Below are 26,933 nucleotides of genomic sequence, written 5' to 3' on the forward strand. Positions count from 1 at the left end.
GCTGGGTACATGTACTTTATTCATATTTCATATATGTTTGTTTACAATTATACAAAAATACAGAATACAGTAGAGTTTTCACCCAGAATACCAACCAGGCATTAATAACATTTGCTTTTTGGCACCCAGACTTATTTCCTGCCTAGAGCCATTTGACTCACTCACTGAAGATAGATGGACTGAATGACTCGCACACTCAAAAGCACTGTTCAGGATGCATCAGAACACATTACGACTCACATAGGAACAGTATTAAAGGGCAGTCATTCTCTTGACTAATGCAAGAAATTGCTTACTTTCTGGCTTCCCCGCATTAGACATACTGCTGCTTATGGCTCTTGCATAGACAGGAAAATGGGAGACCATGTTTTTTTTTTCTATTTTTTTGTTCACAGCTTAGACCTGTTGCAGCTCATTATATTCAAAGACCATGTATAAAAGCAACTTTTGACATAGTATACCTTGTTTGCTCATTTGTGGCTAGAGAAGCCCGTATCTCTGTCAGAATATTGGAAACTGCGTGTAATAGTCTTCATGTGGAGAAGCACAACCTAAAGGTAACTGTAGAGAAAGTCTCAGGTCTTAACTGCCATAGATATTATACTTCAATACGGTTCAAAAATGCATCCTTGAAAGGAAGCAACTGACTGAAAACTTTGAAATTGCAATACTTTGTCATACCACACGTTTAGATATTTCCTCTAAAAGTACTGTTGGTGTAGACTACACGGACACCAAAGTGTTATACTTTTTCCTAACACAGACTCGGCTCGCCATAAAGAACATGTCACAGGAAATTTGTCATGATCAAAAGCGTTCCTCAAAAATGCATTTTTGAACATTTTCTTGCAGTTCAACACTAAAAACAATACCACACGAAAAAATTCCAGCTATTGATGCTGAAAGGTAAAGTTGATCTGAACTATATGAACACCAATGTGGTATACATAAAAAAACAAAAACAAAAAAAGCAAAACAAAACATATATTTAATTTTGCACAATATACTCTTTACTCCTATATGAAAAAATTCCCAACATATAGTCCCAAATACACAGGAAACAAGCAGTTACCAGATTAAAAGTTTCCTATAGGATATAAAGGAGAAAATGTAACGTGGACAGAAAAGTTAAAACCACTGCAGTTTGTTCAGCCATTTTAGTTTTCACATTCTGAAACACTGCTTTACTAGATCCAAATCTTTACTGGGCACAAGTCAAACGAACTTAACTCTCAGTTAAAAATAAAAGAAGAAGAGAGACTGGAACTCCTGTCTGTTATTTTTGTCTGCCCTGTAATGATCTCGCCACTCTGCTAAAACACGGAAACATGGAAGGGCTTTTACATTTCCACACGAGTCACTCACACCAACTAAACAAGGCACAAAAACATGAATGGACATGGTACAATGTAAGACCACATATGTAAGAGAAACACTCAAACTAGATATAGATACTGATGTTTGTGTCCTGCCAGTTATGTCATTGTCAGGTATGTGTCTGATGGGAAAGGTCACAGTCAGTGTGTCCTAATCACACTGCTACCTCTTTATTGATTGTCATTAAAAATATTCATAATTACTTGACTACAACCCATCATAATTTATTGGATTCCCTACTTTGTCTTTGGGCAAGGCTGTGAAGATTAGTTTCCTTTTTAAATAGTTTAACCCTGCTGCCCGTTTCCTCAATACTGTGATAAGTTGGCGCAACTTTAAGGCAAAAAATTCAATATGTGGAGAACTTTGTGGATTATAAAGGTAAGGGGCATTTTTGTCAATTTTTAAAAACTCATATCATCTGTTGACCTTTATTAGCATTTTAATTTTGATAAATGCACTTACTATTTCATCAGATTTTCTACGAGTGCTTTTCCTGTGCAACACTAATTCTGGCAGTATTGAAAGGCAAAGTAAGCAAGAACAGACGAAACCTTATGAGTGAACAGTCTACACTTGATGAGCCTGATTTACGATTACATTTGGTTTTTGAACAAACAGTTTAAAAGAAAGATAGTTTATCATAAAAATCTAAATGCTAAGGTCTTTGTTGAATATTTCTGTTTCTGTCTCAAACAATTTAGTGTTTTTTCCTTTGAGGAATGGCCATCAAGAAATCTCTTATGTAACAGTTTTTGCCTTGCAAACATAGATGTGTGTAAAGTAAAAAATAAAGGCATTGTCGAACTAAAACATTTGCTAAGGGAAGCCGGTTGCTGTCTTATATGTGCCTGTCTTCTATGTTCTGAAAAACTCACCTTTAAATAAAATAAAATAAAATAAAAAAGATATGAATCCACAGACGTCATCCCTGATACTTGTTAGCAGAATGTCATTGCAGATTTTAACAGTCTAGATCTAAGTTAGTCAAAGCAGCATATTCTGTATACATGTGTTCTCACACATTCTAAATCACCCGAATTACATATACGCACAACAACAACAACACCAATAAGAAAATGACACTTGTTTAGGAGGAATATGTTTTGGGGTTTGCGATGTGTTAGTATACAGAACCTTTTTTTCTTCTTCTTTTTTTTTTTTTTTAAAATGTGTGGCCCTTTAGTAATGGTGCTGTTAAATGACTTAACTTCAGACATTATAGTTGCATGAACAGCAGCCACTGAGTGCTGCCACCAATAAATAAATACATCATATATCCCCATGGGTACATACTGTACTTAAAGCAGATAATGTGACTACATCTTGGAACAACAAAGATTAACATTATTAATCTTAAGGAAACCTTGGAGGCAGAGGAAACTGTGGAGCTGCTGAAGGTGTGGTTAACATGAGGGTCACCGGAGGTAGTAATTCAGGTTTAAGTTCATACAAGACATAACCAGCATAACACTGGTCACCTTGTGGTATGTTCCTTGAAAATGAAGCGGCAGGCCCAAAAACAGCCAGACTGAATGACACGCTGGTAAAAAGACATAGCTTTCCCCCAAAGATCTGTCGATCCAGCAGATTCTGATGAATGATTAGTCGGAGTCATAGAGTCCCAGGATGAGTGTGGAACAGGAGTTTATAACAGCAAATATCTCACTTTTTTTTCTCAAAAGCATGCAGTCTTAGAAGAAAGGCAAGCTTATCCGCATGATATAAGTGTGTGATTAAACCAGAACAGTCTCGGTGATGTAATATGCCATCGTGAATCTGGAGAGCAGTCATGAACAGGCCTTTCGCCTCTACGGTCTCACAATGGAATTCAGCTTCGTGTTTTCTTTTCACCCTTAGACACCAACAGAAGAAAAGGGTAGAACCCTGTGAGAAAGGAGAGTGAGATGAGGTTTTAGAGCTTTTTGAAATGTATTTGCTCTTATTTACAGCAATGTCAAAAATCTTACCAAATACACCGAAGAACACCAAATGCAGAAGCCTTACACTATTTCAATGACGTTCAGCATGTTCCTGCAGTTGAACAGACAGACATTATCTTTCAGTGAAAGAAAAAGAAGCAGCAGAAGAACAAACAAGAAAAGACATCAAGAACAACAGAGATGGCTTTCACATGACAGGAGTCAAGGTTGGTACAGTAGGACAACGTGAGCAATGCAGTCAAGACGCTTGAAAAGTGTAGGAAAACTACTTTTGTCATTTTTTTTTACTAGTCCTGGCAGTAAATATATATCTTCAAACCTTTTTCTATGATGTGAATATATACCCCTCCTAGCTACTTTATCAGGCAAAATTAACTAATGGAAATTAATTAATCACATGGAAGCAAATTAATGCATTTAAGCATTTAGACACAGTCACGGTGACCTGCTGAGATTTAAACCAAGCATAAGAATAAAAGGTGATTTAAATGAGTTTGAAAGTGGAATGTTTGTTGGTGCCATGCTGGCTGGGATTTTCCCCACACAACCACCACTTCTAGGGTTTACAGAAAATGGTCCAAAAATAAGAGAAAAGAAAATATGCAGTGAGTGGCAGTCCTCTTGGTTAAAATGTTTTGTTGAAGTCAGAGGAGATTGGTCTGATTGCATTCAGTTGCTTGGTAGGTTACAACAAGGAAGCATCATATTTGAAGAAGATGGCTACAGCAGTAGAGGCCCGCAAAGATCGTATCTTCTGTCAGATAAGAACAACAAACTGTTGCAATTCACACTGGCAGAAACCGGAAAGCGCAAGGAAAATTGTTTCCTTGTCTGATGGTTTGGCAATAAGACAATCAGATGGTAGAGTCAGAAGTTGGGTTCATCACCATAAAAGTGTGCATCCATCCGACTTTGTATGAGCATTTCAGAGTGTCGGTGCAATGGTGCGGAGCAGCGAGCGGTCCCCAAACCCCAGGTCACAGACCCGTACCGGAGTCGTTTGAACCGGGTCGCAAGAGTTGAGGCTTGGGTGTGAAATTTATGGTTTTTGGGGGTCTTATTAATTTTTATTGATTTTTTAAAAATCATTTTTATCGTTAACTCGGTTTCCCTGGGTCTTTTCCTGTGTATTATGAATAAATCTTTATTTTGGTACCGGTACTGGTTTTATTTTGTTGTATTTATCCCTGATACCTTAAAGGCCGCCAAAATATTGACATAAACCGGTTCGTCGCGCAAAAAAGGTTGGGGACTGCTGGTGTGGAGCATATTTCCTTGTCACACTTTGAGCCCCTTAGTATCAACTAAGCATTGTTCAAACACAACGGCCTAAATGAGTGTTGTTGGCGACCATGTTCAACCCTTTATAACCACAGTGTGCCCATCTTGTGATGCTTGCTTCCAACAGGATAATGCGCCATGTCACAAAGCTCAGATTGTCTCAAGCTGGTTGCATGAACATGAAACTGAGTTCAGTGCACTCAAATGGCCTCAATATCCACCAGATCTCAATCCAATAGAGCACCTTTGAGATGTGGAGATTTTCATCATGGGAATGCAATCAGGATATTTGCAGTAACAGTGCTGTGTCAGTCATGTCAGTGCTATCTTCAGCCAAAATCTCTGTGGAATGTTTAGTACATTGTTGTGATGGACTAGCACAGAGGTGTCTCCTAAACTTTTTAATATGGGTGGCAATATGAGGGTTATATATATGAGCGACACCCTACAGTTAGGTGAAAAATTACCTTTTTATTTATTTTTTTATTTATTTTGTGCATATACTTTTTAATTTAAAATAATGACTTATTATTTTTTGTTTCTTGCCATTGTGCAACAGTTAGGCTATTGACCTTCTTTAAAGAGTCTTGACTACACAGTGATGATATTCTATGAAATATTTCTATGAAATCAGGGGACTTACAAAAGAGTGAATATGAAGGAAATGTAAAAAGTAAAGTAGCAGCAGAATTTGATACGAGTCCAAAGCCTAGGCCTAAAAATAGTGTAATAATAAACACACAAAACATTTTCTACTACTAAATTCACAATTTTAACAAAACCCACACCTCCAATATTTCACTGCAAATTTGCTATTTTAGAGTTTTCATGCCTGAAGTAATACCTTTGATCTCTGTTTATATTTTTTGTGAATAAATAGTACATAATTAACAGACTGCTTGCTCAATCAGTTTTAAGCAACTAATCCAGCTGCAGTAAGAAGTCAGAGCATTATTTTACTGCTGCAAATTTGCATTGCCTGTAAATTAAAAACAAACAAACAAAAAAAGCTCACTTTTCTGATATTTCAGTATCTAGTGGAGGTGCAGTCCCTTCTGTTCCTGTGAGTCCTTCTTCTGCAGGATTCTGTTGAACATCGTCCTGGTTCCTCCGTGATCTGACCTGTGCCAGGTTAGAAAATTCCTCTTAATTCCAAAGTTCACCACAAGGATCAACGAGGTGTGTAGAACAATGGCACAAAGTTGAAAGGCTGCCGCCAGCTCTCATAAATTCAATGGAACAAAGCACGACTGTATCTCTCGACATTTTCATATCTTAGGTACTTCAGCTTAGTGTTTGAGGTCAAAGGTTGGCTCACCTTCCATACAAGCAAGAACACGATGGCTAAAAGTGGAATGAAGAGTAAGGAGAGAAGGCTTCTCTCCACCACCTCAGGCAGGAGTCTTTGTTGCTCACCTAGGATTAAAAGGACAAATTCTCTTAAAAATTACTTAAACTATGATTAAATATTAATAAATAAACTTTTTCTTCAGTGATTTCTGTTTTTTTAATAATTAAATTTTCTTTGTTTTTACCGTGAAAAGTAAAGAGCATCACCAAATAAATATTATACCGTACCTTATTTCTTAGTTCTTACTCTCTTTAACATAAAGAGCATTTTGCGGCACAAACTACTGATAATGTGCAAAGATTTTCTTGGCATCCATTCAAATAAAATACTGAAATTTAATCTCTCTGGAGGTTAATGTGGTTATCAGGAAAGCAACAGTAAACAAAAAGAAACTTATTATATCACCATGTTCTTGATCTCCCCCTTCAGTGTTTCTGTTGTGTTACTACAACCACTCTGCAACGCACTTACACTTCACACTGTAACGAATGTTTATGAATCAGTATTTAATGAAATGTACATTCTGTCTGCATTTCCACGTGCAGTTAATCAAAACACTGACAACTTGTGAAGATGCAAAGCCCTGCAGGGGTTTTAACTGAGTAGGCAGGTAAACACTTAAAAGTTTAAACACTTAAAATGTATTTATGAGTGACTTATGTATGTATGTATGTATATATATGTATATATTGTACTATTCTTAGTTAGCGTATTGTCTGTCTTGTCTTAATGTTGGTTTAAAATGGAGCACTGTAACAAAAAATAATTTCCCCCAGGGATCAATAAAGTATTCTGATTCTGATTCTGATTCTGAAAAGGACAAGGCGAGGCACATGATGAGGAATTTGCCCCGAAGAGCACTGCTCATCAGTGACAGCATTCTGAGGGCACTGGCTTACTTGATATCAAAAGTGGAAAAACACTGCTGCCCATTTGGTACACCAGCTGGACTGGTTTTGCAGCTCTTTTTTTTTTCTTGCAAATATCCACAGACTTACTTGTGTTGCAGTCATTTGGACACGGTGGGCTGGTAGTGGGGGACTCTGAAGGATAAACAGAAAAACACAAAAGAGATGGATTCAGAGTTACCAGAAAACACAACAAGACAAATGAAAAAGTGACATAAAGGGATGGAAATTAAGGGAAGAGAGGAGTGTCAACATTTTATTGTCAGGTGTTAAAAAGGCACCTCAACACCACTTTTTCTACTCTCCCCTCAAACACGCACAATAGAGCTCATCCAACCACTCCGCAAAAGAAAAGCCAAGCGCTTGGGAAGATTGCTCTGTATTCAACGTGTAGACAATCAGGTTTCGGCTCTTTTCTTCCTTTTCACATGTGCTACCTTGGGACATCTTCCCTCGGTCCTGTGACTCAGCCGTGTCTCTATGGGCCATCTGACCGCTGAGAACATTTTTCAGCTCTTATCTTGCAAAGTTCTTGTGAAGAAATAATGGTTTGTGGATTAAAAGCTTCTCCAAACAGCCACAAGAGGTCTGTCCTAAATAAAGCCTTTTCACTATATTCCTAAGAGGGTGGCTGTAGTTTTACAAGCAGGAATGAACTTGTGACGGAAATGTTCAGGGTTTAAATTTATTTTTTGGGAGGGCGTTTTCAAGAGTTAAGGTTAGTTTCTGAACGCTGCCTGCTTTCCCACACCTTTAACTTATGCCTCGGGTTTGTGTGTTTTATTGTTCTCAGTCCTTAGTTTAGATTCTTTTGCAAATTTATATTCTTGTTAGTATAGTTATAACATTATTTTTTTGGGGGGATTATACATTTCTCTGAGTTTTAAAGTTTCCTTTCCAACTGTGGTTTTGACAAGGCTTAGTTTTAATTTTGTGCAAACTTCTCTGGGTAATCTGGTATTAGGTATTAGACGCGCTCGTGCTGTGTAGCCCTTTGGTTGCTAAGTATTAAACTGACTTCAAATTATATCATGATATACTGTAATATATCACATATGAAAATGTGATTAAACAATCTTTCTGCTTGTTACTGATCATCATTAAAAGTAATCCTATTCAGTTATTCTTTATTATTGTTATCTGACTTATGAGTACTAAACAGTGTTCTTTACTTTCAAGTGATTATACCTTCTTCAATTTTTCTCAACATTAATGAATGCAAATTGTTGATACAGAGAAAGTGGTAACTTCATAAAATGAAAAATGTTGTGCAAATCTTAAATTCATATCTTTAAGGGCACATGTAGAATATCAGGTGCATTACAAAGTGATCTTAACTGTGAAACTAAAATGTGAAAAATATGATTATCCTCTTCTGACATTTTTTTGTTTTTTGTTTCCTTGCTGACTCTTTTCATGCAGAATGAAAAAAGATGAATTCAAATTCAGATTGCGAAATCCAGACTACCTTAAAAACATCAGCTTCGTCCAAGAAAAGCTGGACTGACTGATAGATATTTTGCCAGTCTTGTCATTTATTGTAGTGTGCTTTGGCTTAAAGCATCACACTCCAGATGGAGTGAACACGAGTGTGCAACATGCAGCTTGTTGTGGAGGCGTTACAACTGAACTTTTGCAGAAACACCTGAGATATATTAGTTCAAATAGTTCGACCCAGTGCTTTTTTTTTTATCCTTTGTTTTATTTTAATCAATAAGAATCTGTAAGAGGAAATGCTGACTTAGCATTTGACCACTGGCTCAAAAAAAGATCTACCCTTTTTTTGTAACATGAATTAAAGGCAAACACAAATGAGCAAACATTTATATATCACAAATGGCCTTATAGTAAATTTTCTGCAAAACCCAGTGCACAGTAGCTACAAACATGCTGCAATCAATACAAACTTTGCACACGAATTCAGCAATAAAGCAACAAATCTCACACCTCAATTAACCATTTAGTTTTTCTTCATTTATTAAACTAATGAAATTACACAAACATGTCTAACAACATAAAAGTGTTATATAGAGTACTCACCTTCTGAATACTCGTCTATTAATGGTGGGTATGGTGAGGTGGGACAGGGAGGAACATCACAGTCGTGTGCATCTTCTTTATTCTGTGCAGCTCTGAGTAAATCTTCGATGAAGTCAAAGTATTGGTTGGTGTCAAACCTCTCTTCCCTATAGTGGCACTCAAAATCAAGCATGATGTCATTCTGGAAATACAGAGACACAATTTTCATTAAATACATTTATTTCATTTCTTTTTTCCTTCCAAAAAAATCTCTAATTTTTCTACACACATGCAATCTTGCGCTTTTCTACATATTATCACATGAAAGTGCATGACTGTGCAAATGCTTCATGTATTTCAGACATTCAGTGTTCTGCAGCCTTTCATGTCTCGCTTGCAAAGCTGGTGTGAGAATAACTTGTGAATTAACAGAGTAAGCATCATGACTCCTACTTTCTGAACCTAAACCAGTAGCGACCATGTATTTGAAACAGACTATATGCTGCGTAATACCTGTGAGAATGGGTAACTCTTTCAAAATGTTGAAAACCCATTTCTACCCATATTAAATGAAAATCATGTGACTAAATGCATACCTGAAGCTTGCATGCTTTCGTTCTTTTTTTTTTTGCAGTCCAAAAAAACTTCATCCAAAATCATTCAATTTAAATAATTACGCCACTATATATTTTGATTATGTGTTTTTCATATACATTATCCAATTATATATAATGCACATTTCAACACTGTTTGTCATGGATGCTGGATCTGTAATAAAAGTGGTAAAAGATAACCAGTAAACAATGAACTTACCAGATCCTGCATATGGACCCTTTGTTCTTGGAGAATCTGAATGAATATGCTAATGTTCTCTTTATTGGATGAAACGTTTCCAAACTTTTCTGATAACCTTACTAAGCTTTCCTCCAAATAGAAGATATTTAATTTCATCCAACACATCCCAGCCTGGAAAAAAAGGAACACATATGTAACATGAGATGTATGAACTGTGTGATACATACATGGTATAAGATAGCAGCATAGCTGATGTGTTTACTGATAGTTTGACATGGGGATGTAGCTCAAAAAAGGTAATCATTGTCAGTGAGTTCATCGTCTTATGGCTCAGTCATACTAGAGTAAATGGCAGCCTTGGAACTAGGGAAAAGTGGCAGTTGCGGTGACCAGCTGGTCACCCAGAGGTTGAGCATGCGTCACGTTCAATCTCTGAGTAACCACTTTCAAAGGCAAGGTAATTACATAGGTAAGAAGCAACCAGTGTCAAAACATTTGTGGTCCAACTGACTCGAATCATTCTCAGACAGACTGTTGAAGGTTTGCCAATAATTGCTGCCTAATTTATAAACACAGATTGTTAACGCACTGCAATTAGTCTGAGTCTATGTGTGGCGTTGAGTGCAGTCTGTGGCAATAGGGGACTTGACTTTGCACTTTTGTTCACCTATAAAAGTTAATTGCTGTATTATCACAACAGATTCTATGTTATTAACAATTTGAACCAATCCAATTGCAAATTGGTAGCAGACTGGTTTCATCTTATTGCTGATTTATTACCATCCTGACACACCCAAATCAATCCAAATATGCCAAATGACTCAGAGTGGCCATAAACCTGGTTCACCTCTTTGAAGTAACAACGTCAAATGCAAGGACAATTAAAGCATTTTTTTTGTGCTTATCAATTTGCTAGATTTGTCATAAGTTTGGTTACTGCCTGTTCATTGAAAGATGTCACAATATCTTACCTCTTCTTTAGGAATGTACTCTAGAGGAATTAGGTAATCTTTAGGAATATTTTGTCTCTGTAAAAAAAAGAAAGTACATTAACATTAAACTGCAGGCAACATCATAAAAACATGAATTTTCATTCAGTTTGAAAATTTGTGAATTTACTATTATTGAAACCATGAACACAAAGACTTGGTGAAACAACTACACAGCTTTCTTTTTTGTTCCTGTTCCTGTTCAGGTGCTAACTTTCTTTTTTCTCCTCTGTTGACGAGTAGTTATTTAAAATATATATTCTAGAAAGATAAACAGGTAGTTTTTACATTACACGGTTAAGTGATGGCAGTGATCAAATATGGTTCTCTGGAGAAATACAGTGTTTGCAGCTGTTTGACCAAAGACTTTCAAGATCTGCCACTGGTTTGAATACAGTTCTAATGCCTTTGCATTGTGCTTTGTGTGTTCATTTGACTATATTTTAATAGCTATAATAGCTTTAGATTGTTCAGTGGTAGCCTGCCATGTATAACATACCAGAATAGACATTTAGTTTAGAATTTCTCAAATACAGTTTAATTGGAGTGTTTCTCTTACCAAAGTGGAGAGTTTAGCGATGTCATTGGTCACTGGGTTGACGTTAAGTCTATCTGAATGCACCCCAAGCGTAATGAACAGCAGGAAATGGACACAGACGTGTATCCAACTCTGCAGGTCAGAAGGGACAAACATGTTTTGGCAATTAGTTACATCTTCAACATAAAAAGCCATTTATGATCAGAATCTCATGTGAGACATTAGATTAGAGTTTCACTGTACCTAAAAAGCAAAAGCAAAAAAAGTCACACTAAATCAGATTAAGAACAAAAAGAGTGGGTTTTGCAGCTGTTCCTGCAACTTTCCAAGATTTAGAGTTGTTGGTGTTTCCATGCTTAACAACTCGGCCTCCCAAGCCTTTGGCCATTACTTGCACAAAGATGTGTTTTCTCTTATAGAAGTCACCAAGAAATACAATTGGCAATGAAATATGACAATTTTACAGCCATATAATAAATGTGTATTGCCAATGCTGTGTTGAGTACTATTCTTACTGGCTAGTCTTTATGGTGGAGACACATCAAAGCATTTTACAAGGACGTGTAATGTCACACCTGCAATGTTGGATAAATTACTGTCTTTGTTCTGGAAAACCAATTCAAGTTATGTCTTAAATCTATGCAAAGGTCTTAAAGAATGCAATAAAGAGTCTGATAAGATGACTAACAGAATTCTTACTCAGAGGACTGCTTTCAATTTTCACTTGCCTTCTGTTTTAACTGGCAGTTGCTTTAGTTATAATAGTATTTTAGTTCCTGGCTCTTCTTTAACTTCTAGCGAAGTGAAAAAAGAAATAGATTCTCTGCCATGCTGGAACAGAGTTGGGTAATGACACAGTACTAGATGTTATTTTTATTTTTCAATGACAAGGGATTTTTGTTGTCATTGTCTTACATGTTTTAATGTTTTTATGGTCTTGTCAGGTCGGGGTAGATCATATGGGTAGCCAGAAAAGAGAGAAAGAGCTACTTTAAAAGTCTTGAAGTTTTACACACACAACCCAAAAAACCCCATCAAGTATCAGCATACTTATATCAGGTCCGACTGTGATTAATTATTTTAAATTTGTGTACTTAAATAGAAGATATCAGATGCCAAACGTTAACCTTTTAAAATTTACATCCTTTGGATAATATCCCTTTTTGTAATATTGCTACTTGCCAAGTGTTAAAGTGATTGGAAACAGAGTGCTGCCATTTAAATGAGATATTTGTTCTTAAAAACACATGTCTCGCAGTAAGAACAATAATGTAAACATAGCTTCTTAAAGTTACTCTCAGGCTCATGAAGAGACAGCTTGCAGTCTTTTGGCTGACCTGCTTCTTATGCAATGGATCCCTAATTCTCCTCTCAGTAAAGATGGGGCCAAAAAGAAGGAGAGCCCAAAAACACATTAGTAACCTTCAATGTGAACTTGCTGTTTGGTGGATAAAATTTTAAGTGTTTCACAAAGGGAACTATGCCACATCTAATCTGGCAACCTTTATAACAAGATTTTGTTCTATTGTTAATGATGATCATACTATTTTGCAACAACTAACTGCGGCACAGACCTGGACCATCTACATTTCCCTGCCAGCCTGGGGGTGAGATCAGTAATTTTCAAATCTTCAAACCCACCAGTGTTCCTCCTGTTGCTATATGTAAGTCACAATAAGCCACAACAGGAAGCCAGTGGAACAATGATCCATCTACATCAGGAAATGCTAAAGGAAAAGACGGAATGTAATTCAATTCCTTGTAGCTTGTATCATCCAACTATTGTCTTTAAATGGAAGTCGGGGTTGAAAAACAAGCAAGTTTGTTGGACACTTAAATTCATGAGTTATGCCTCAATCTTTAACCTCTAACCATATTTGTATAACAAATGAGGGATAATAAAAACAGAGTTCCCTATCTACAACTAAAGTACAATGTTGGGATTTTTCAGCAAAGCAAAACCTGATGTTTATCACACAACATCTCAAACCACTCCAATACTCTTGTTTTTTGTCTTTAACATACTGTCTGTACAGAATGTGTGCACAGTGATGCTCATGAACGAGAAACAAGTGTATCTGTTGTCTCCTTTAGGTTAATGTCCAGTGTCCAGGCTGCCCGTAATTTCTTTAGTATGGATTACATGCAGAAACTTGCTACAGTACCTGAGTGTATGGAGTTACAGGCTTATAGTGAATTCAGCAGGCTAGAATCCTTAAAATTCCTCTTCAAGCCACAATATCCATCTGTTTACATTTCTTACATAGCTTAAGCTTACATAGCTTAATGGACATGCTCACTATATAGAAACATTTTTTTTTAAAAGATGATTCAGTGTGTCAAGTGTGCAGTTGTTGCTCATGCTGTAATAAAAAAAAAAAAAAAACCCTAAAACTTCACACAGACTAGAAAGCATCCCATCAAATTTAAGTCAGTGAAAAGATTATTAAGAAAAATTTGCTAATTATGTTTGGTCATTAAGGACATTCAGAAGACATGTTATCATTTCACTATCAAGCTAGTAAACAGCTAACTGTTGTGCACATGTGGACCTCCTGTGACTGGTTTGCTATTATCAACATTATAATTTCTGAATGTTTGCAAATGTAAATATACTAACAAATAAAACTAAATAATAATAAATAAATAAATACAACAACAAAAAAAAGAAAACAAACAAACAAAACATCAGCAAACACATCAGGTGGGGATGTAGTCACCATTCCAGGATCCTTATGAGACAGATTCATAACCCATGAAATAAATTAGCTAAGCACAACCAATCAACGAATGTTAGACTGGGTGTAACATGTTAAAGAACTCGATTAACCTCTTGGTGCTGGAAAGTTAAGTGTCTTTCTGAAACAAATCTTCATAAGATTTATGGTTAGATTGGGCTGATGAGGGGACTAGGACAACTGCTTCAATTATGATGGTGGTAGAGACCTGACATTTCTGTATAATTAATGCAGATCCTATCACTATCCAAGAGGTTTTTAGTTTTACATCATATTATTCTATGAAAAGGTTTACTTAAAATGGAAATTGAATACTTGAAATAGAATATGATGATGGCCTTTTGAGAGTGACCAGAAAATACAGAATTTAAGTATTAAAACAAAACATAATTTAACGTTTTCTTTTATTGCCCGAGTCAATAAAATCAGATTATGTAATTGGTTAAAAGGAAAAAAGAAAAAAAGAAGAAAAAAATCAAATGGTAGGACTCCTAGATCTGGATTACTACCAAAGTATAATTAATTGTTTCTTTGCTCCAAGGCTGAGCTGTCTTCCTGGATTAGGAAAACCATTCATGTGTTACTTATGTGCTGACAGAAGAAAAAAAGAACCCAAATTGTAGTTTACAATTCCCATTCATATTTATAGTACAACTCTCTATCATTTTGATTTTTATTCAGCAGAGGTTTAAGAGCAGACCTACCATTAAACATTTCAAACAAAAAATAACAACGGACGCAAACCTGCTTAAATTTCTGCTGTTGGATCAAAACAGCTGTTGACTTACTTTTGTGTGTTGGCAACACAGGAAGGAGGTACAGACTTACGCAAGGACACAATGTTAAAAAAAAAACACTGTTGAAGAAATGCTGTGCAACAAGAACAACACTGAGATTTAGCTTCACTTTTCAACAATTTTCACTGTTAAAACCTTGTTTTGTAAAACAATTTATTTCACCAAGTAGCAACTGTGTGGGACAACATTGCAACAACTATTGCTACTATGTGGCTACTTTGAAGAAAATAATATAAAGATACTGGGAATTTGTAAAGCTGTGTGTAGAAATCAGTTGGTGCACGATACTGCTGCAATAAGTTCTATTTTACTTGAAGACGGTACGGTCATGGAAATCTAAGTCCTCTAAATGTACAATTTGCAAAGAGAGTGACTGTAATTTATGCACTCTGACCAAAAGTTATTTTTACAGTGCACGATAGTGGAACCATTCCTAAGACTATCAGTGTAATCTGACATCCATGTAAAATGTAATAGTATCATATTGTCACGTAGTCCATAGCATATACACCATATTTTTACACAACTGTATCTTATCGTGAGCGGTCTAATTTCAACAATAAAAATATATGGGAACTATCTTGTTAAAATAATACACACCGAAAAAACAAACAGATCTTGTTTCTAAAAGTTCCAGAAAGGCTCCGGAATTCCCAACACAGCTCAGGCCAAACATATCAATAAACAACAAGGCTTCAGTACCGACAGCACTTTGACTTACTTGAACTCGGTCATCTGAACATTTCCCTGATGCTTTCTGATTGACTTTCAGACAGAAGACACAGCTGCACTAACAGGAGATGAAAGTATCTCCCATGCACAAAATTGCATTTTTCTGTCGGACACTTTACAACCACTTTTTGTTTTAACAGTATCAGAAGTAGTAGTAGTAATAGTAGTATTATCAGAACCAAAATCATTGAATATTAATTCACAAGCCTCCAAAATAAAGCCCTGTTCTCCATCATCAGGTGCATCACAGTTCTTGAGTCATTATAATGATGCAGATAATGATTATCCCGTCTGATTTTCCATCACCACTTTGAACCCGATGCCTAATTAGCTGAACAGGCTCTCCAGACTGCTGGGCTCGTGGCCCTGTTATCCACGTAATCTCATAAAAGCAGAGCACAGTACCTTGCATGACATTAGTCTACCATGGCAACATGCAGCCTGTTGTGTCAGATAGATGGACATTTCTCATAATCTTTTGCCTACATCACTGTTTTGAATTTTGCCATTAGTCATTAGTTCCCATGTTTTGAAATGAGGATTAAAACAGACCAGATGATGAAAGATGGGGAGGGAAAACACCAGGCTGCCGTTTCTGTCTAGATGTTCTTGAGTTGATTCAGGTTCAAGTTATCCGAGGGTTTCCAATGAATACCCTGGAATTTTTTTAAAACCTTTAAATGTGTTTTGTGTTTTTTTTCTTTTCTTTTCTTTTTGTCAAAGAATATGTTAATTACTACCAGCTCGTTCTCTTCCTGATTCAACTCATCAGGAAGTAGTGTAGTCAAATTTTTATTCTGGAGCTCTGTTTTTTTTTTTTTTTTTACCTCAAAAAACAGATAAGACTTTAGAGACTGATTGAGAAATTCTAACTGCTGTACAAATGGAAATAATAATTTTATAAATTTACCTTAAGGTATAAACCGTAAAAACCATTTCCTCAACTATGTCTGACACATTTACAAGCGACATTTGTCTTGAGATGATAACTGTCAGACATCTGGGTTTCGGGGAATATTTTGCTTCCTGTTCAACTTGACAGCCCAAAGTACTCTACAATTTTGTCTCAGTACCCATTCAGATAAACTCTTTTCCTATAATTACATATCAGCTACACTGTTGAAATGAGAAGCAGAACGATTTAAAGATTAAATTTAAAAAGAAAAAGAGAAAAAGAAAAATATATCAAAGATTATAGCAAGTGCACAATCCGCTAAAAAAAGTATAGCTATTTTGTCACAAAATTAAACTGTATCCTATACACGAAGAGACATAACTTGTTGAGTAAACAGTGAATTTCATTGAGGTTGATTTAATGTGGATCTATAACAAACCTAATTTGTTATATGGGGCTATTAACCCAGTTGGCTTGAACCGACTGGTGTAGCCCTACAAATAAACAGCTAACAGCTAACAGTTAAATACTTTGAATGGCTTAGAAGATAAAAATTACTTGATCTGTTAACTAGGTCTGATGGCTTACTTTTTAATTAAAAACGTACAATAACGTCACACAGAAAGGTGGTCTCCAGAGGCCAATTTATTACCAGCAGCTGAGATCAATTAAACTACTATGGCCACAAGTAGTGATAGCTAATGACAGATTTTCAGAGAAATCGCTCATTTAATAAATGATGAAAACAATTCGTTTTGTTGTGTGTGTGCCATTAAGCATATGTTGTTGAGAAAAACAGGAAACAAACAAACCTAATGAGATCAGACCTTGCCAACATTTAGGTAGAAGTTAGACAACCCCTGCTGCGTAAAACAATAGGTTTCAGAGATGAGAGAGCACCAAATGTTTCAGTCCTTTTAACCAAATAGCATCAACGTATGATTGATCTGGAGCAGATTAAAGGCTTTAATGATGAAAACACAAATAATGATCTTGCTAGGAAATTAAAGGGTAATACAGAGAAGAAGCCAATCTGCAGGTGTCTTTTGGAGACAGTGAAGTGTCTGCTGTTAATGTCATCTTTAGGGCAAAAGTCAATCCAGACTTATTGCTGTATGACACGACAGAGCAGTGGTCAAATCAGACTACTGTCGCTAAGACTTGTCCAAACATATGAGCATGTGCATGAAGAATTAAGGCTCCCATTATGGTAACTTACTGAGCACACAATTTATTTATTGTTTATTTATTTTACAGTCAAAGCTATAATTTTAAATGTCAAAACAAGCTTGTTATTTGACCAAATAGGACATCCCTTGAATGCTACATCCTTAATAGAGGAGATGTTGAACTAAACAATGCATACTTTTAATTGCAATTATAGTGCACCGTTTGTGTACAGCAGGAAATCGCATCTTGCTACTGTGAAAAAAAATTCAAAAAGGGAGGAAAAGGATAAAATGGTGCTGTGTACTCTACAATGTTTTTGTTGGAAAGGAAAAGAGTGGGAAAAAAATGTGTTTTATGATACTCTTACAATCCCTTTATATAGCCGCTTATCAACAAATAAGGGGTTAGACAGATCTGGTTAATATGCACTTACTGAAGAAGGGGAATTTTTCCTGGCCAACAAGGAATCTTGAGTTGTGCAACTGTGCATTTTTTCAGATCATCTTACAGATGTAGGTGATATATTTTACACCTTCTCACCAAAAGCTTGACTAAATTTGTACAACATTTTCCTCATAACAAAAACAATCATAATATTTTGAACTTGTGATTCATTCTCGAATATGTGAATTGGTGGTCCATAGTTGTCAGTTTTATGGTAACCGGTTTATAGTAGATCAGTTTATCAGATTCATATACTTTCAGATACTTTCAGACAAGTAGATCAACAGCTTCGTTGAAGGGCGCCCTGTACTTGATGCTGTTAAAAAGCAGTCTAACAGGAACAAGGAAGTATAATTTGATTACAGTGTGAAGCAGAGAATTCAACCCTGACTGAGATAGAGGTACAGACATATTTTCCAGTGACTAAAAGATAACAAATGCTCTCTCCTCAGACATCAAAAATCATTTTCTGTTGCATACTGAACTGCACAGACAGAAATGTTCAGCTGACAGTATGAATTACAGACAGTATACAATTCTTCAATTAAAAGAAATAGATTTTTAACAAAAGATTTAGGTTTCCAATTGTAGTTTACTCTTACTTTATTGTTTGGGAAAGTGGGAAAGTATGTTGCCTCCTTTTGTTTTTTAAAAAAAATTCCAGTGTAGTTTAGCTTTTGGTTTTGTTGCTAACCACTGAACACAACGTGCCAAAAAATGATCTCCTTGTGGCTGGGCGTCTGCATTGGGCTGCTCATGCATCTTTCAGTGTTAACGCACTGGCAATCTAGTGGCAAATACCACAAATGCAAATGAGCTGGAGGCAAGGGTCTGTGTTGTACGAACATAGAATTTCCCGATAATAGAGAAATTGCAGAAATAAATTTCGGCAAAAACTTGAAAAATTATAAACTTTCTTGGAGATTGCACAACTGTATCTCATTTTGCTAAACAAGAGGTGAAACCAGATATTTTTATTTACATGCTTAATGACCAGAAATGCAACTTTAAAGTTAAGATTAAAGTTAAAAATTGGACTTCAAAACAGAATATTTGCCATATCGATATCTTGTTGCTACTGTTTTCCTTGGGGGCTGCTGAACCTGGTCCAGACTGAATGTATTGGTAAATCGCAACCCGTTGAGGGTGTATTAAGTTTGGTTAAATTCATTTTATATAACCAAAATCACTACAACAGTTGCCTCAAGGCGCCTTATATTGTAAGGAAAAGATCCTACAATAATACAGAGAAAGAACAAACAATCAGATTGCCCTCTATGAGCAAGCACTTGGTGACAGTGAGAAGGAAAAACTCCCTTTTAACAGGAAAAACAGGCAGAATTAGGCTAAGGGAGGAGAATCCATCTCCCATGGGATGAGGAGAGAAGGATAAGGATAGGATAGGAAGGATAGGACAAATTAATTCATTAAAGATTTAAGCTACCACTTAATGGATATCAGCATTTTTATACTTTATTTATGTTAGATTACATTCAACAGAGTTGAAGTTGCAGATCTTTAGGGCAGGATCAGTAACAGTTGGTTTTTGACTTCAAAAGATTTCTTTATTCTCCAACTTACAGTATTTTATGGGAGAAGTATAAATGTTAGGTGTCACTGTATATTTTCAAGGTTGTTAATTTTAGTCCTTAGAATAAAGAAACTGAGCTTTGGTAAGTGGGAATTTTACAAATAGTTTGGGGTTTAAAAGGGTTCTGGATGTAATATTAAATTCATAAAACTAGTCACATTAAAGCTGACAGCAATTGAAAGTGACATTCCCTGAACCACAATTTAAGTTCACCACAGAACATGTCAGCCTTAAAGTAAAATGGATATGACAAAACCCACACACATTTCATTCATGTTTCTTAAACAGCCCAGATGACTAACACTGACTTTAAATTCTATGACAGTTGTCCTAACTGATCATGTGGAAACTTCAACTTGCAAGCTAATAGATTGGAAACACGAGGGAGGAAAAAAGCAGCATCATCTTAATACCCCCTAGCAACTGTTCTGAATCAGATGTATACCACAGATGCTCAGTGATGGGATAATTTGCGCTCGTAAAAATATCTGAAGGGCCTGTATTCACAAGGGACACTGAATTATAAGAGTTCAAGGCAAGATGCCATTCTCAAATGAAGAAAGAAGGTCCTTAAAAGAGAATGGACACACATGTGCAACCACAGTATGAATAGTGTGTTAATTATATGAGATATTTCTTCAGAGAAAAGATGAACTAATCCACAAAACAGATGATGTGTTTTCACTTATTCTGCGAAAGCTTTTTCCAAAAAAACAACAACAAAAAACAAACAAAACAGAAAAAAACAACCCAGAAACCATATTAACTAAAAATCCTGCTTTGACGCAGCAACAACTAAATCCACACACAAACTCTAGTTTAAAGGCAACAGATTATAAGCTTCACAATTGTGAGGTGTTGTGACCTGACAGCAGGAGTTCACTACTTTCAAAAGAAATTGCACAAGAGTTAAATCCAAAGCTCATGGAGGTACTTAAAATGATGTTATAGATACTCTTTGAGAAACCTTAATCCCTAAATGTAAACCTTTAAAGCGCCAGCTCAACCAGATTTTGACTTTGCCTGACTGTAGACTGTAACAAGCAGATTAAAGAAGGTGAAGAAAGGAGAGGTTCCTTTATTAAGAAGCACTGTGGGTCCATAGCTGATTCACACTGTGCACATATGTCTCTTGGCTAAAGAAGAAACCACTCTGAAACACTTTGCCCTGTGGGAACAGGCATACATTTCAACAGAATTACAGAGTCTGTGGTGGTGAGAGCAGAAGCTTCCATCATTTATTAATATTTCAAAAGAAATCGATTGCTGTTTTAAAACTTTGTGGAATACTTTCAAATTTCAATTGCAATTTCTCTGCTCCAAACACTCCAAAACCAAATCTTTGACATATTTAATGACATAAAGCACAGCAAAAACCATAAAATCCACTTTGGGAAGCTGCAACTGTTTACCTTTTGTCTTGCTCTTTATTGGTCGTGTTTATAAATTAGTCATGCAGTCATTAAAATAAGAAAATGAGATGCAGAAATGTCTCTCCAAGCAGTTGTTTAAACTCAACTTCTCGTTGAGAAATAAAGTTCTGAGACTAATAAATCCTGCAAGGCCACACACAGTGCATCAAGTCTACACTTACCAGTCCAGTACATTATACTAAACAGCAAATAAGGGATCATTTGAGACAGATTTTTGGACTTTTAAAGAGGGAAAATGAAAAAGGGCTGCTACTAATTGCTGCTACTAATTGCTTCTGACAAATAGATCCCTATGGTTTCTGCTCAAAATATTTTGCCAATCTACAGAACAGACCCATCTGCTTGGCTCTGGTCATGTACCCTCTTCCTTGTGACGGTAATTTCCCCAATAATGTTTGCATTCACATGACATCAAGTCACGGCGCCTTTTGTATAGAGACCAAACCCAGGTTTGATAAATCGTTGAACTGATCCAACCAGTCATTTCAGGCTTGCACATCAGTTAGAAAAAGCCTGCAGGAATTCCTAACTGACAGACCTCAGCATGAAGTGGTTAATGGATCAGAGTTCTATAAACATTGATTTTAAACTCTCAGGAATTGCTTCAATCATGTTTTCTTTCTCCTTGCTGGCTGTATGAGCACCTTGTGAAAGGTCTTCTACACTCTTGCATAAAGACAAACATACTTAAGGTCATCTGACACATAAAAGATGACTGGAAGAGAGGAGCTCAGCGGTTCTGTATCCCAAACCTCACTGAAGTCAAGAATGATTTTCAAGCAGGTATAGACACAGGCACCTTTCTAGCAAAATATTGCACTCAAAGACATGTGCCCTTCATGGGAGCGTTAGGTTAGACAGGGGATAAAAACAAGGCCTTTGGTGAATCTGGGACAGGACGTCTTGTTCCTGCAGAAATAAGACATCAAACGCTCAGACACGAGGCCTGGGCTCTGTGACAGAAGAAAATCCTGTAAATCAATCCAGGTTTGCAGCGTTGCTTTTATGGTGTTGCTTTACAAATCTTTTTCAACAAGGGCAAAGTCACCATTTAAGACCATAATTACACAGAGCTGTAGAGCAAAATATAGCACTTTGCAAACAAAGAAAAATCACACACACTCACACGCTAATAAAACATAGGTTTGGTAGTCATCTAATAGCTGTAGGTTTAGCTCCTGTACATTCCCTTCAATATTGCTGATGTTCTGAATGGTTTTTATAGGTGGAAAAAATCATTTTGAGAGAACAAGCATTTCTTTTTTGGCTCCAGCAGTTTTTGGTTCTTGAAAAAAGGCTTAAATTCTAGGAAGTACTGAATTCCTCCTGTTTGGACCTGGATGGTGCATATGGGGTGAGCATTTTGCAACTGAACATCAGCTCTGTCTTCTTTAATTTTCACAGTTGCTGAACTGTGCAAGCTTTGTCTGCTAAAACATTGCTTTTGGCTATTTCATCTTCTTCACAAAAGACCTTCAAATTGGTCCTTCAGTTCTATGAATGTCCCCTGATTGAGGTTTCACTTCATTGGGCTATGATGAGATTAAACATGTTTGCAATATCAGTCTTTAACCACTAATACTCTGATATGAAGCAATTTCAGTTATACTCAGAGTCAATTATTCAAGCATTTCCCACAGGGCCTAAAAACAAAATAACAACCAAAGCGGATTCATTTTCATTTTCATCAATAACATGTGATCCTTAAGATAAATAAACCTCTCCAATCCCATGCAACCTCGAGTTAGGTGGCTCAATCATCACAAGTTACTGCAGAGACCAGCGTGCTCATAAACTAGTTAATTCTTGCTGTCAAATAAACCACAGCACACAGAACTTTATTCTAAACTTAAAGGCATTCAGATTGTGTTACAGAAGAGCAGGTGGGAAATGATTGACGATAAATCTAATCAATGTAATGGCGCAACAGTTAAAAAATAAACCTGACAGGACGACTATCTGAAAAACTATGCAAGCATTTAGATACGTTCAGTTAAAATGCCAAACAAAAGTTCAGCAGTGATGAGTGTCATTCACAACAAAGCAAATAATATGTGGATAGATATGCAGTGATGCATGGGCTGTGATTAAAATGTGAGTCATAGGGTCGACTTGATATGCAGCACTGACAAACAGACACTCATCAGTAGCGTGAGCTACTCATGTGTTAAACAAGACATTAGCTAACATAACTGGCAGCCTACCTGGGAATTTCAGTGATTTAATGCTTTATCTTCATAGGTGGCATAAATTCCCTTGGGCTGCTGATGTTAATGAATGTGAAAGAGCCAGTGGAAACTAGTGTTGACTTTAATATAGTCTGGTGCGGTTTCTAAAAAGCCATAAGCATCTCAAAGCACTAAATATGTCATGCAACAGCAGCAACACCTCGTTATGCATTGAATGGATTTCACACAGCCCAGCATGCGGGCTCTAATTTAATGCTTTGTGTTTCCTTTCCTGCTGCTAATATAATCTCATTGTTAACTAATTCATTCAGCTGTGATTACTGGAGAGTGTAATTCTGACACATTAACACCCACTTTGCTACAACGCCTACCTGCAGCATGCCTTCTGGAACATGACACAGTAAATCTAATTATTCAGAGGCCTGTCATTCGATTTTGTGATTTGTCTTCAAGTCAGAACCTTCAAGTTTATATTTCCTGCACATCAAAAAAAACAAAAAAAAACAAAGATAGAGATAGAGAAATTTAGTTTACTTGAGGGATTCGATTGCATGCTGGTCCTCAGCAGGCCAGAGGCCACAACAATAAAGTAGAAGGAAACTGAGCCTGGATTATGTGAGCTGTGGGCCTTTGGATTTACAGCCTGTGCTGGACTTGGCTCCAAAAGCCAAACCATGTGTGCGTCTAAATTATCCTGGTGCTGAAATACTCCAGTGCCTCTTCACCTGCCTTGTGTCACTTTATTTGGATTGAAATGTTTAATCTGGGCAAACAACACAGTCAGTATACAGGAGGAGACTGTAAAACATCGCAGGGATCTTTGGAGGAGCAGGGAGCTACTGTGCAATACCTTTTGTGCAATACTTTTGTAAATAGTCAACGGTGCAATAGACTCAATACTTGAAATGTGCAATTCACTTGTATTTTTATTTTTATTCCTATTTATTCTATTTATCCCCTTCGTATATTTTATTTATATTGTCTCTGTATTTATATATATGTGTGTGTGTATAACTCTGTAACTTCTGTCGGTGCTGTGCTTTTTTGGAAATCGAATTTCCCAGAGGAACCCACCCGAGGGATTAATAAAGTTCTATCTTATCTTATCTTATCTGGAGCTGACAAGATGACTTGTCGAAATGTTAGCTGTCTGAATATTTGGCTTTAATCTTTCAATCTTTCTGCTGAATTAACAATAAAAAGCTAAATTCCTTAGTGTGTCAGGAAGGGCACAGGAGACCAGATACACAATGTCTCTCTAAACCTCACACAGCTCAAAGCCCCGCGTGGCTAGCATCAGAAAACTAGCGCTCCCTACTGGTGCCAAATGTTCTGTGGTGTGATGCAACAAGCCAGTACTCATGCTTGTTTCCCCACATTTGTGTGCCATAGCTTGTTTTTATGAATGCTCGAGTTTATTCAAAACTCTCTGACAAATGACACCTTTATTAAAGTGCATTTGAAACATATACTAATCTACTGCTACATGCCCTAACATTCGTAAAAATTATGAGAGGAATAAACAAGGAGCTCTCCATCGCCAAGGAATACCAGAAATATTTCAGTTTTTTCAACAGATTTGATACATATAAATAAAATAAATAAAATGTTTATTTTATTTTCTACTTCTGATAACAGAGGAGCACACCTCAAACTGCTGCAATATCAGTGCATGAAGAAAAGATGGAAGGTGTCCAACCACACAGCACAACTTACTGTATAACTTCATTAAAAAAAAAGAATAAAGGAAACTGCTCAGAATGAGATTAACTGTGGCAGACATGCCCAGCCTTAGTCTGCGAAACTTCAAAGACGTCCCTTATGCATGGACATACACGTACACACCCTGGTATATCCATATTGACATGTTTCATGTCCTTTGATTTATTTATTTTTTAATCTGATTTAGTCATTAATATGGGCTTAAACTGCCAAGCAGAGTGAGGCTGAGATTAGTCAAAAACCTGAAATGCACAGGGTTCAGTTACACAGCCTGGAGATGAGATTTAGTTTAAACCTTCCTATGTTTAGTTTAGCCAACAGGCGCAGCACGCAGATACCCAAACTAAATGCTTTCCATTTCATGCAGCAGACTTCCTAACATCAAGATATAGTCATGGTTTCTAACAATGTAAACGGGCTTCAATTTAGATGAAATGTTAAAATTTTGTATAAAGCAGTTGCTTGTGCTCAGATGAGGACCTGCCGGTATAGATTTGGAGGCTCAAATCTTTCATGGCGGGAATAAAAATGACAGATTGGTAAAATGCCAAAATTAAATAGAAATTCACTGATTTGCCAAAAGTAATGGTGATGTTAAACTGTGCATTTAGTCTTCTGCTTGTAGCCTACAGTTTTCAATCAGCCAGGTCATAGGTCAGAGATTACAGTGTCAAGGCTCACAGACGGAGCTCGAAGTGGACCTGCAGCGCACATAAAGCAGGCTGATGAATAACCTGCAGTACATGGAAAAACGGCAGATAAAAGAGCATATCAATTACCAGAAAACAAACAAAGAGCCACTGACATATGCACACATAAAGAAATACAGTGACACGCTGTCCTACACTGCACCTTAATAACCTGGGCTTAATTTACCTACTAGTGATTTGTGTCAGCCTGGCGAGGTGGATAAAATATGGCCTCAACATCAAGCCGTGTAATTCTGCAAGCATCACCATTCTCACTGAGTAAAGTAGTTTTACTCTTTAAACTACAACTCAAACGGAAACACCGTCCATTTACGAAGGTGTGCATGCAGCAATCATAAACTCTAACCTACAGGTTGAAAATTACTTAACCACCATGCGCTTCACGCATAAGTGCAATCATTTTAACAATTAGCGCTGAATAGTTACGCACGGCGCAAACCGTTCTCAGAAGTGAAGGCTGAAGTGACAGGGCGGCGTGGTTAAACTTACTAATCGGGGTGCAGTGAGGACGCTGCTCCTCCAGCGAAATAAGGAAGACGCAAATGTGCCACAGTCATCATACAGTGTGCACAGGTGGAACATTTTTAGCAAACATAACTTTAAGGAGGAAATCAGGTTTGCCATTTGGCAACCAAATCAAGCCACATCACAGCGTCAAAGGAAGAAAGGAAGCGGGACCCAGACGACTTGATCCCGCTGTCACTTATATCCTGTAATTAGTCGGAAACATGTCCCGTCGGTTTATTCAAATACAACGCAAACTTGTTAAAAATAAAAATCGTGCCCGATCTATACGGTTTTCCGGTTACTCGAGAGCAGGAGAAACAAGTCCCGCTGCGTAAGCCGCAGATTAAACTATTTATTCCGCAAAACCAACGAACAGACAAACAAAAACATCTACTTACTTTTGACTTCTTCATATGGAATGACAGGAGCAAATCCAGTGTGTCCGAAAGCCTATTTTATTTTACTTCTACGGGGAGGAAAGGGGTTGTCATCATCCTGTGTGCACATATCCAATGCCCAAGTCAGCAGTATCCAAGTGGAGGAGAAAAGGAAAAGCCCAAAAGGAGAAGATCGGCAAAAAAACGTGATATTTAACTTTTAAAATGTGCAGCCTCTAGGCTAATAATGTGTGGCATATAGCCCAGCTATCTACAACATAGATCCAGACACTGAGCGCTTGCAGCACAGGAGCGGGACAACGCGCAGAGGGAGGGAGTTAAGCCTTTATAATGATACGTAAAAAAAACAGTCCAAGAGCCGCCCTCTGACGAGTTACAGTGTGAAGAGGTGCTCTCCAAACCACTA

The 26,933-nt window shown here is 36.9% G+C and overlaps 1 protein-coding gene across 1 annotated transcript; it reads right to left on the reverse strand.

The window, feature by feature from the left end:
• Positions 1–26,840, reverse strand: kitlga (kit ligand a). The gene is made up of 10 exons (XM_085283023.1): positions 26,528–26,840; positions 11,223–11,333; positions 10,646–10,702; positions 9,693–9,845; positions 8,901–9,081; positions 6,951–6,995; positions 5,920–6,017; positions 5,617–5,723; positions 3,348–3,411; positions 1–3,264 (listed from the first exon to the last, which is right to left on the reverse strand). The coding sequence occupies exons 1-9, from the start codon at positions 26,540–26,542 to the stop codon at positions 3,381–3,383; spliced, it is 798 nt and encodes a 265-aa protein (XP_085139149.1). The 5' UTR covers positions 26,543–26,840; the 3' UTR covers positions 1–3,264; positions 3,348–3,380.
• Between the last annotated feature and the right edge of the window lie 93 nt (positions 26,841–26,933).

Source organism: Mchenga conophoros, linkage group LG7 (assembly GCF_057382185.1).
Source record: "Mchenga conophoros isolate Kocher_MC1m ecotype Shallow Benthic linkage group LG7, M_conophoros_male_GT1.1, whole genome shotgun sequence".
Classification (NCBI taxonomy): Eukaryota; Metazoa; Chordata; class Actinopteri; order Cichliformes; family Cichlidae; genus Mchenga; species Mchenga conophoros.

Bases quoted from the DNA above. Each gene is read 5' to 3' on its own strand.
- kitlga (XM_085283023.1), bottom strand. The intron at 9,846-10,645 runs GTAAGATATTGT...CTTTTTTTCCAG, and splicing joins AGTACATTCCTAAAGAAGAG to GCTGGGATGTGTTGGATGAA. The intron at 3,412-5,616 runs GTGAGCTTTTTT...GTTCAACTGCAG, and splicing joins GATACTGAAATATCAGAAAA to GAACATGCTGAACGTCATTG.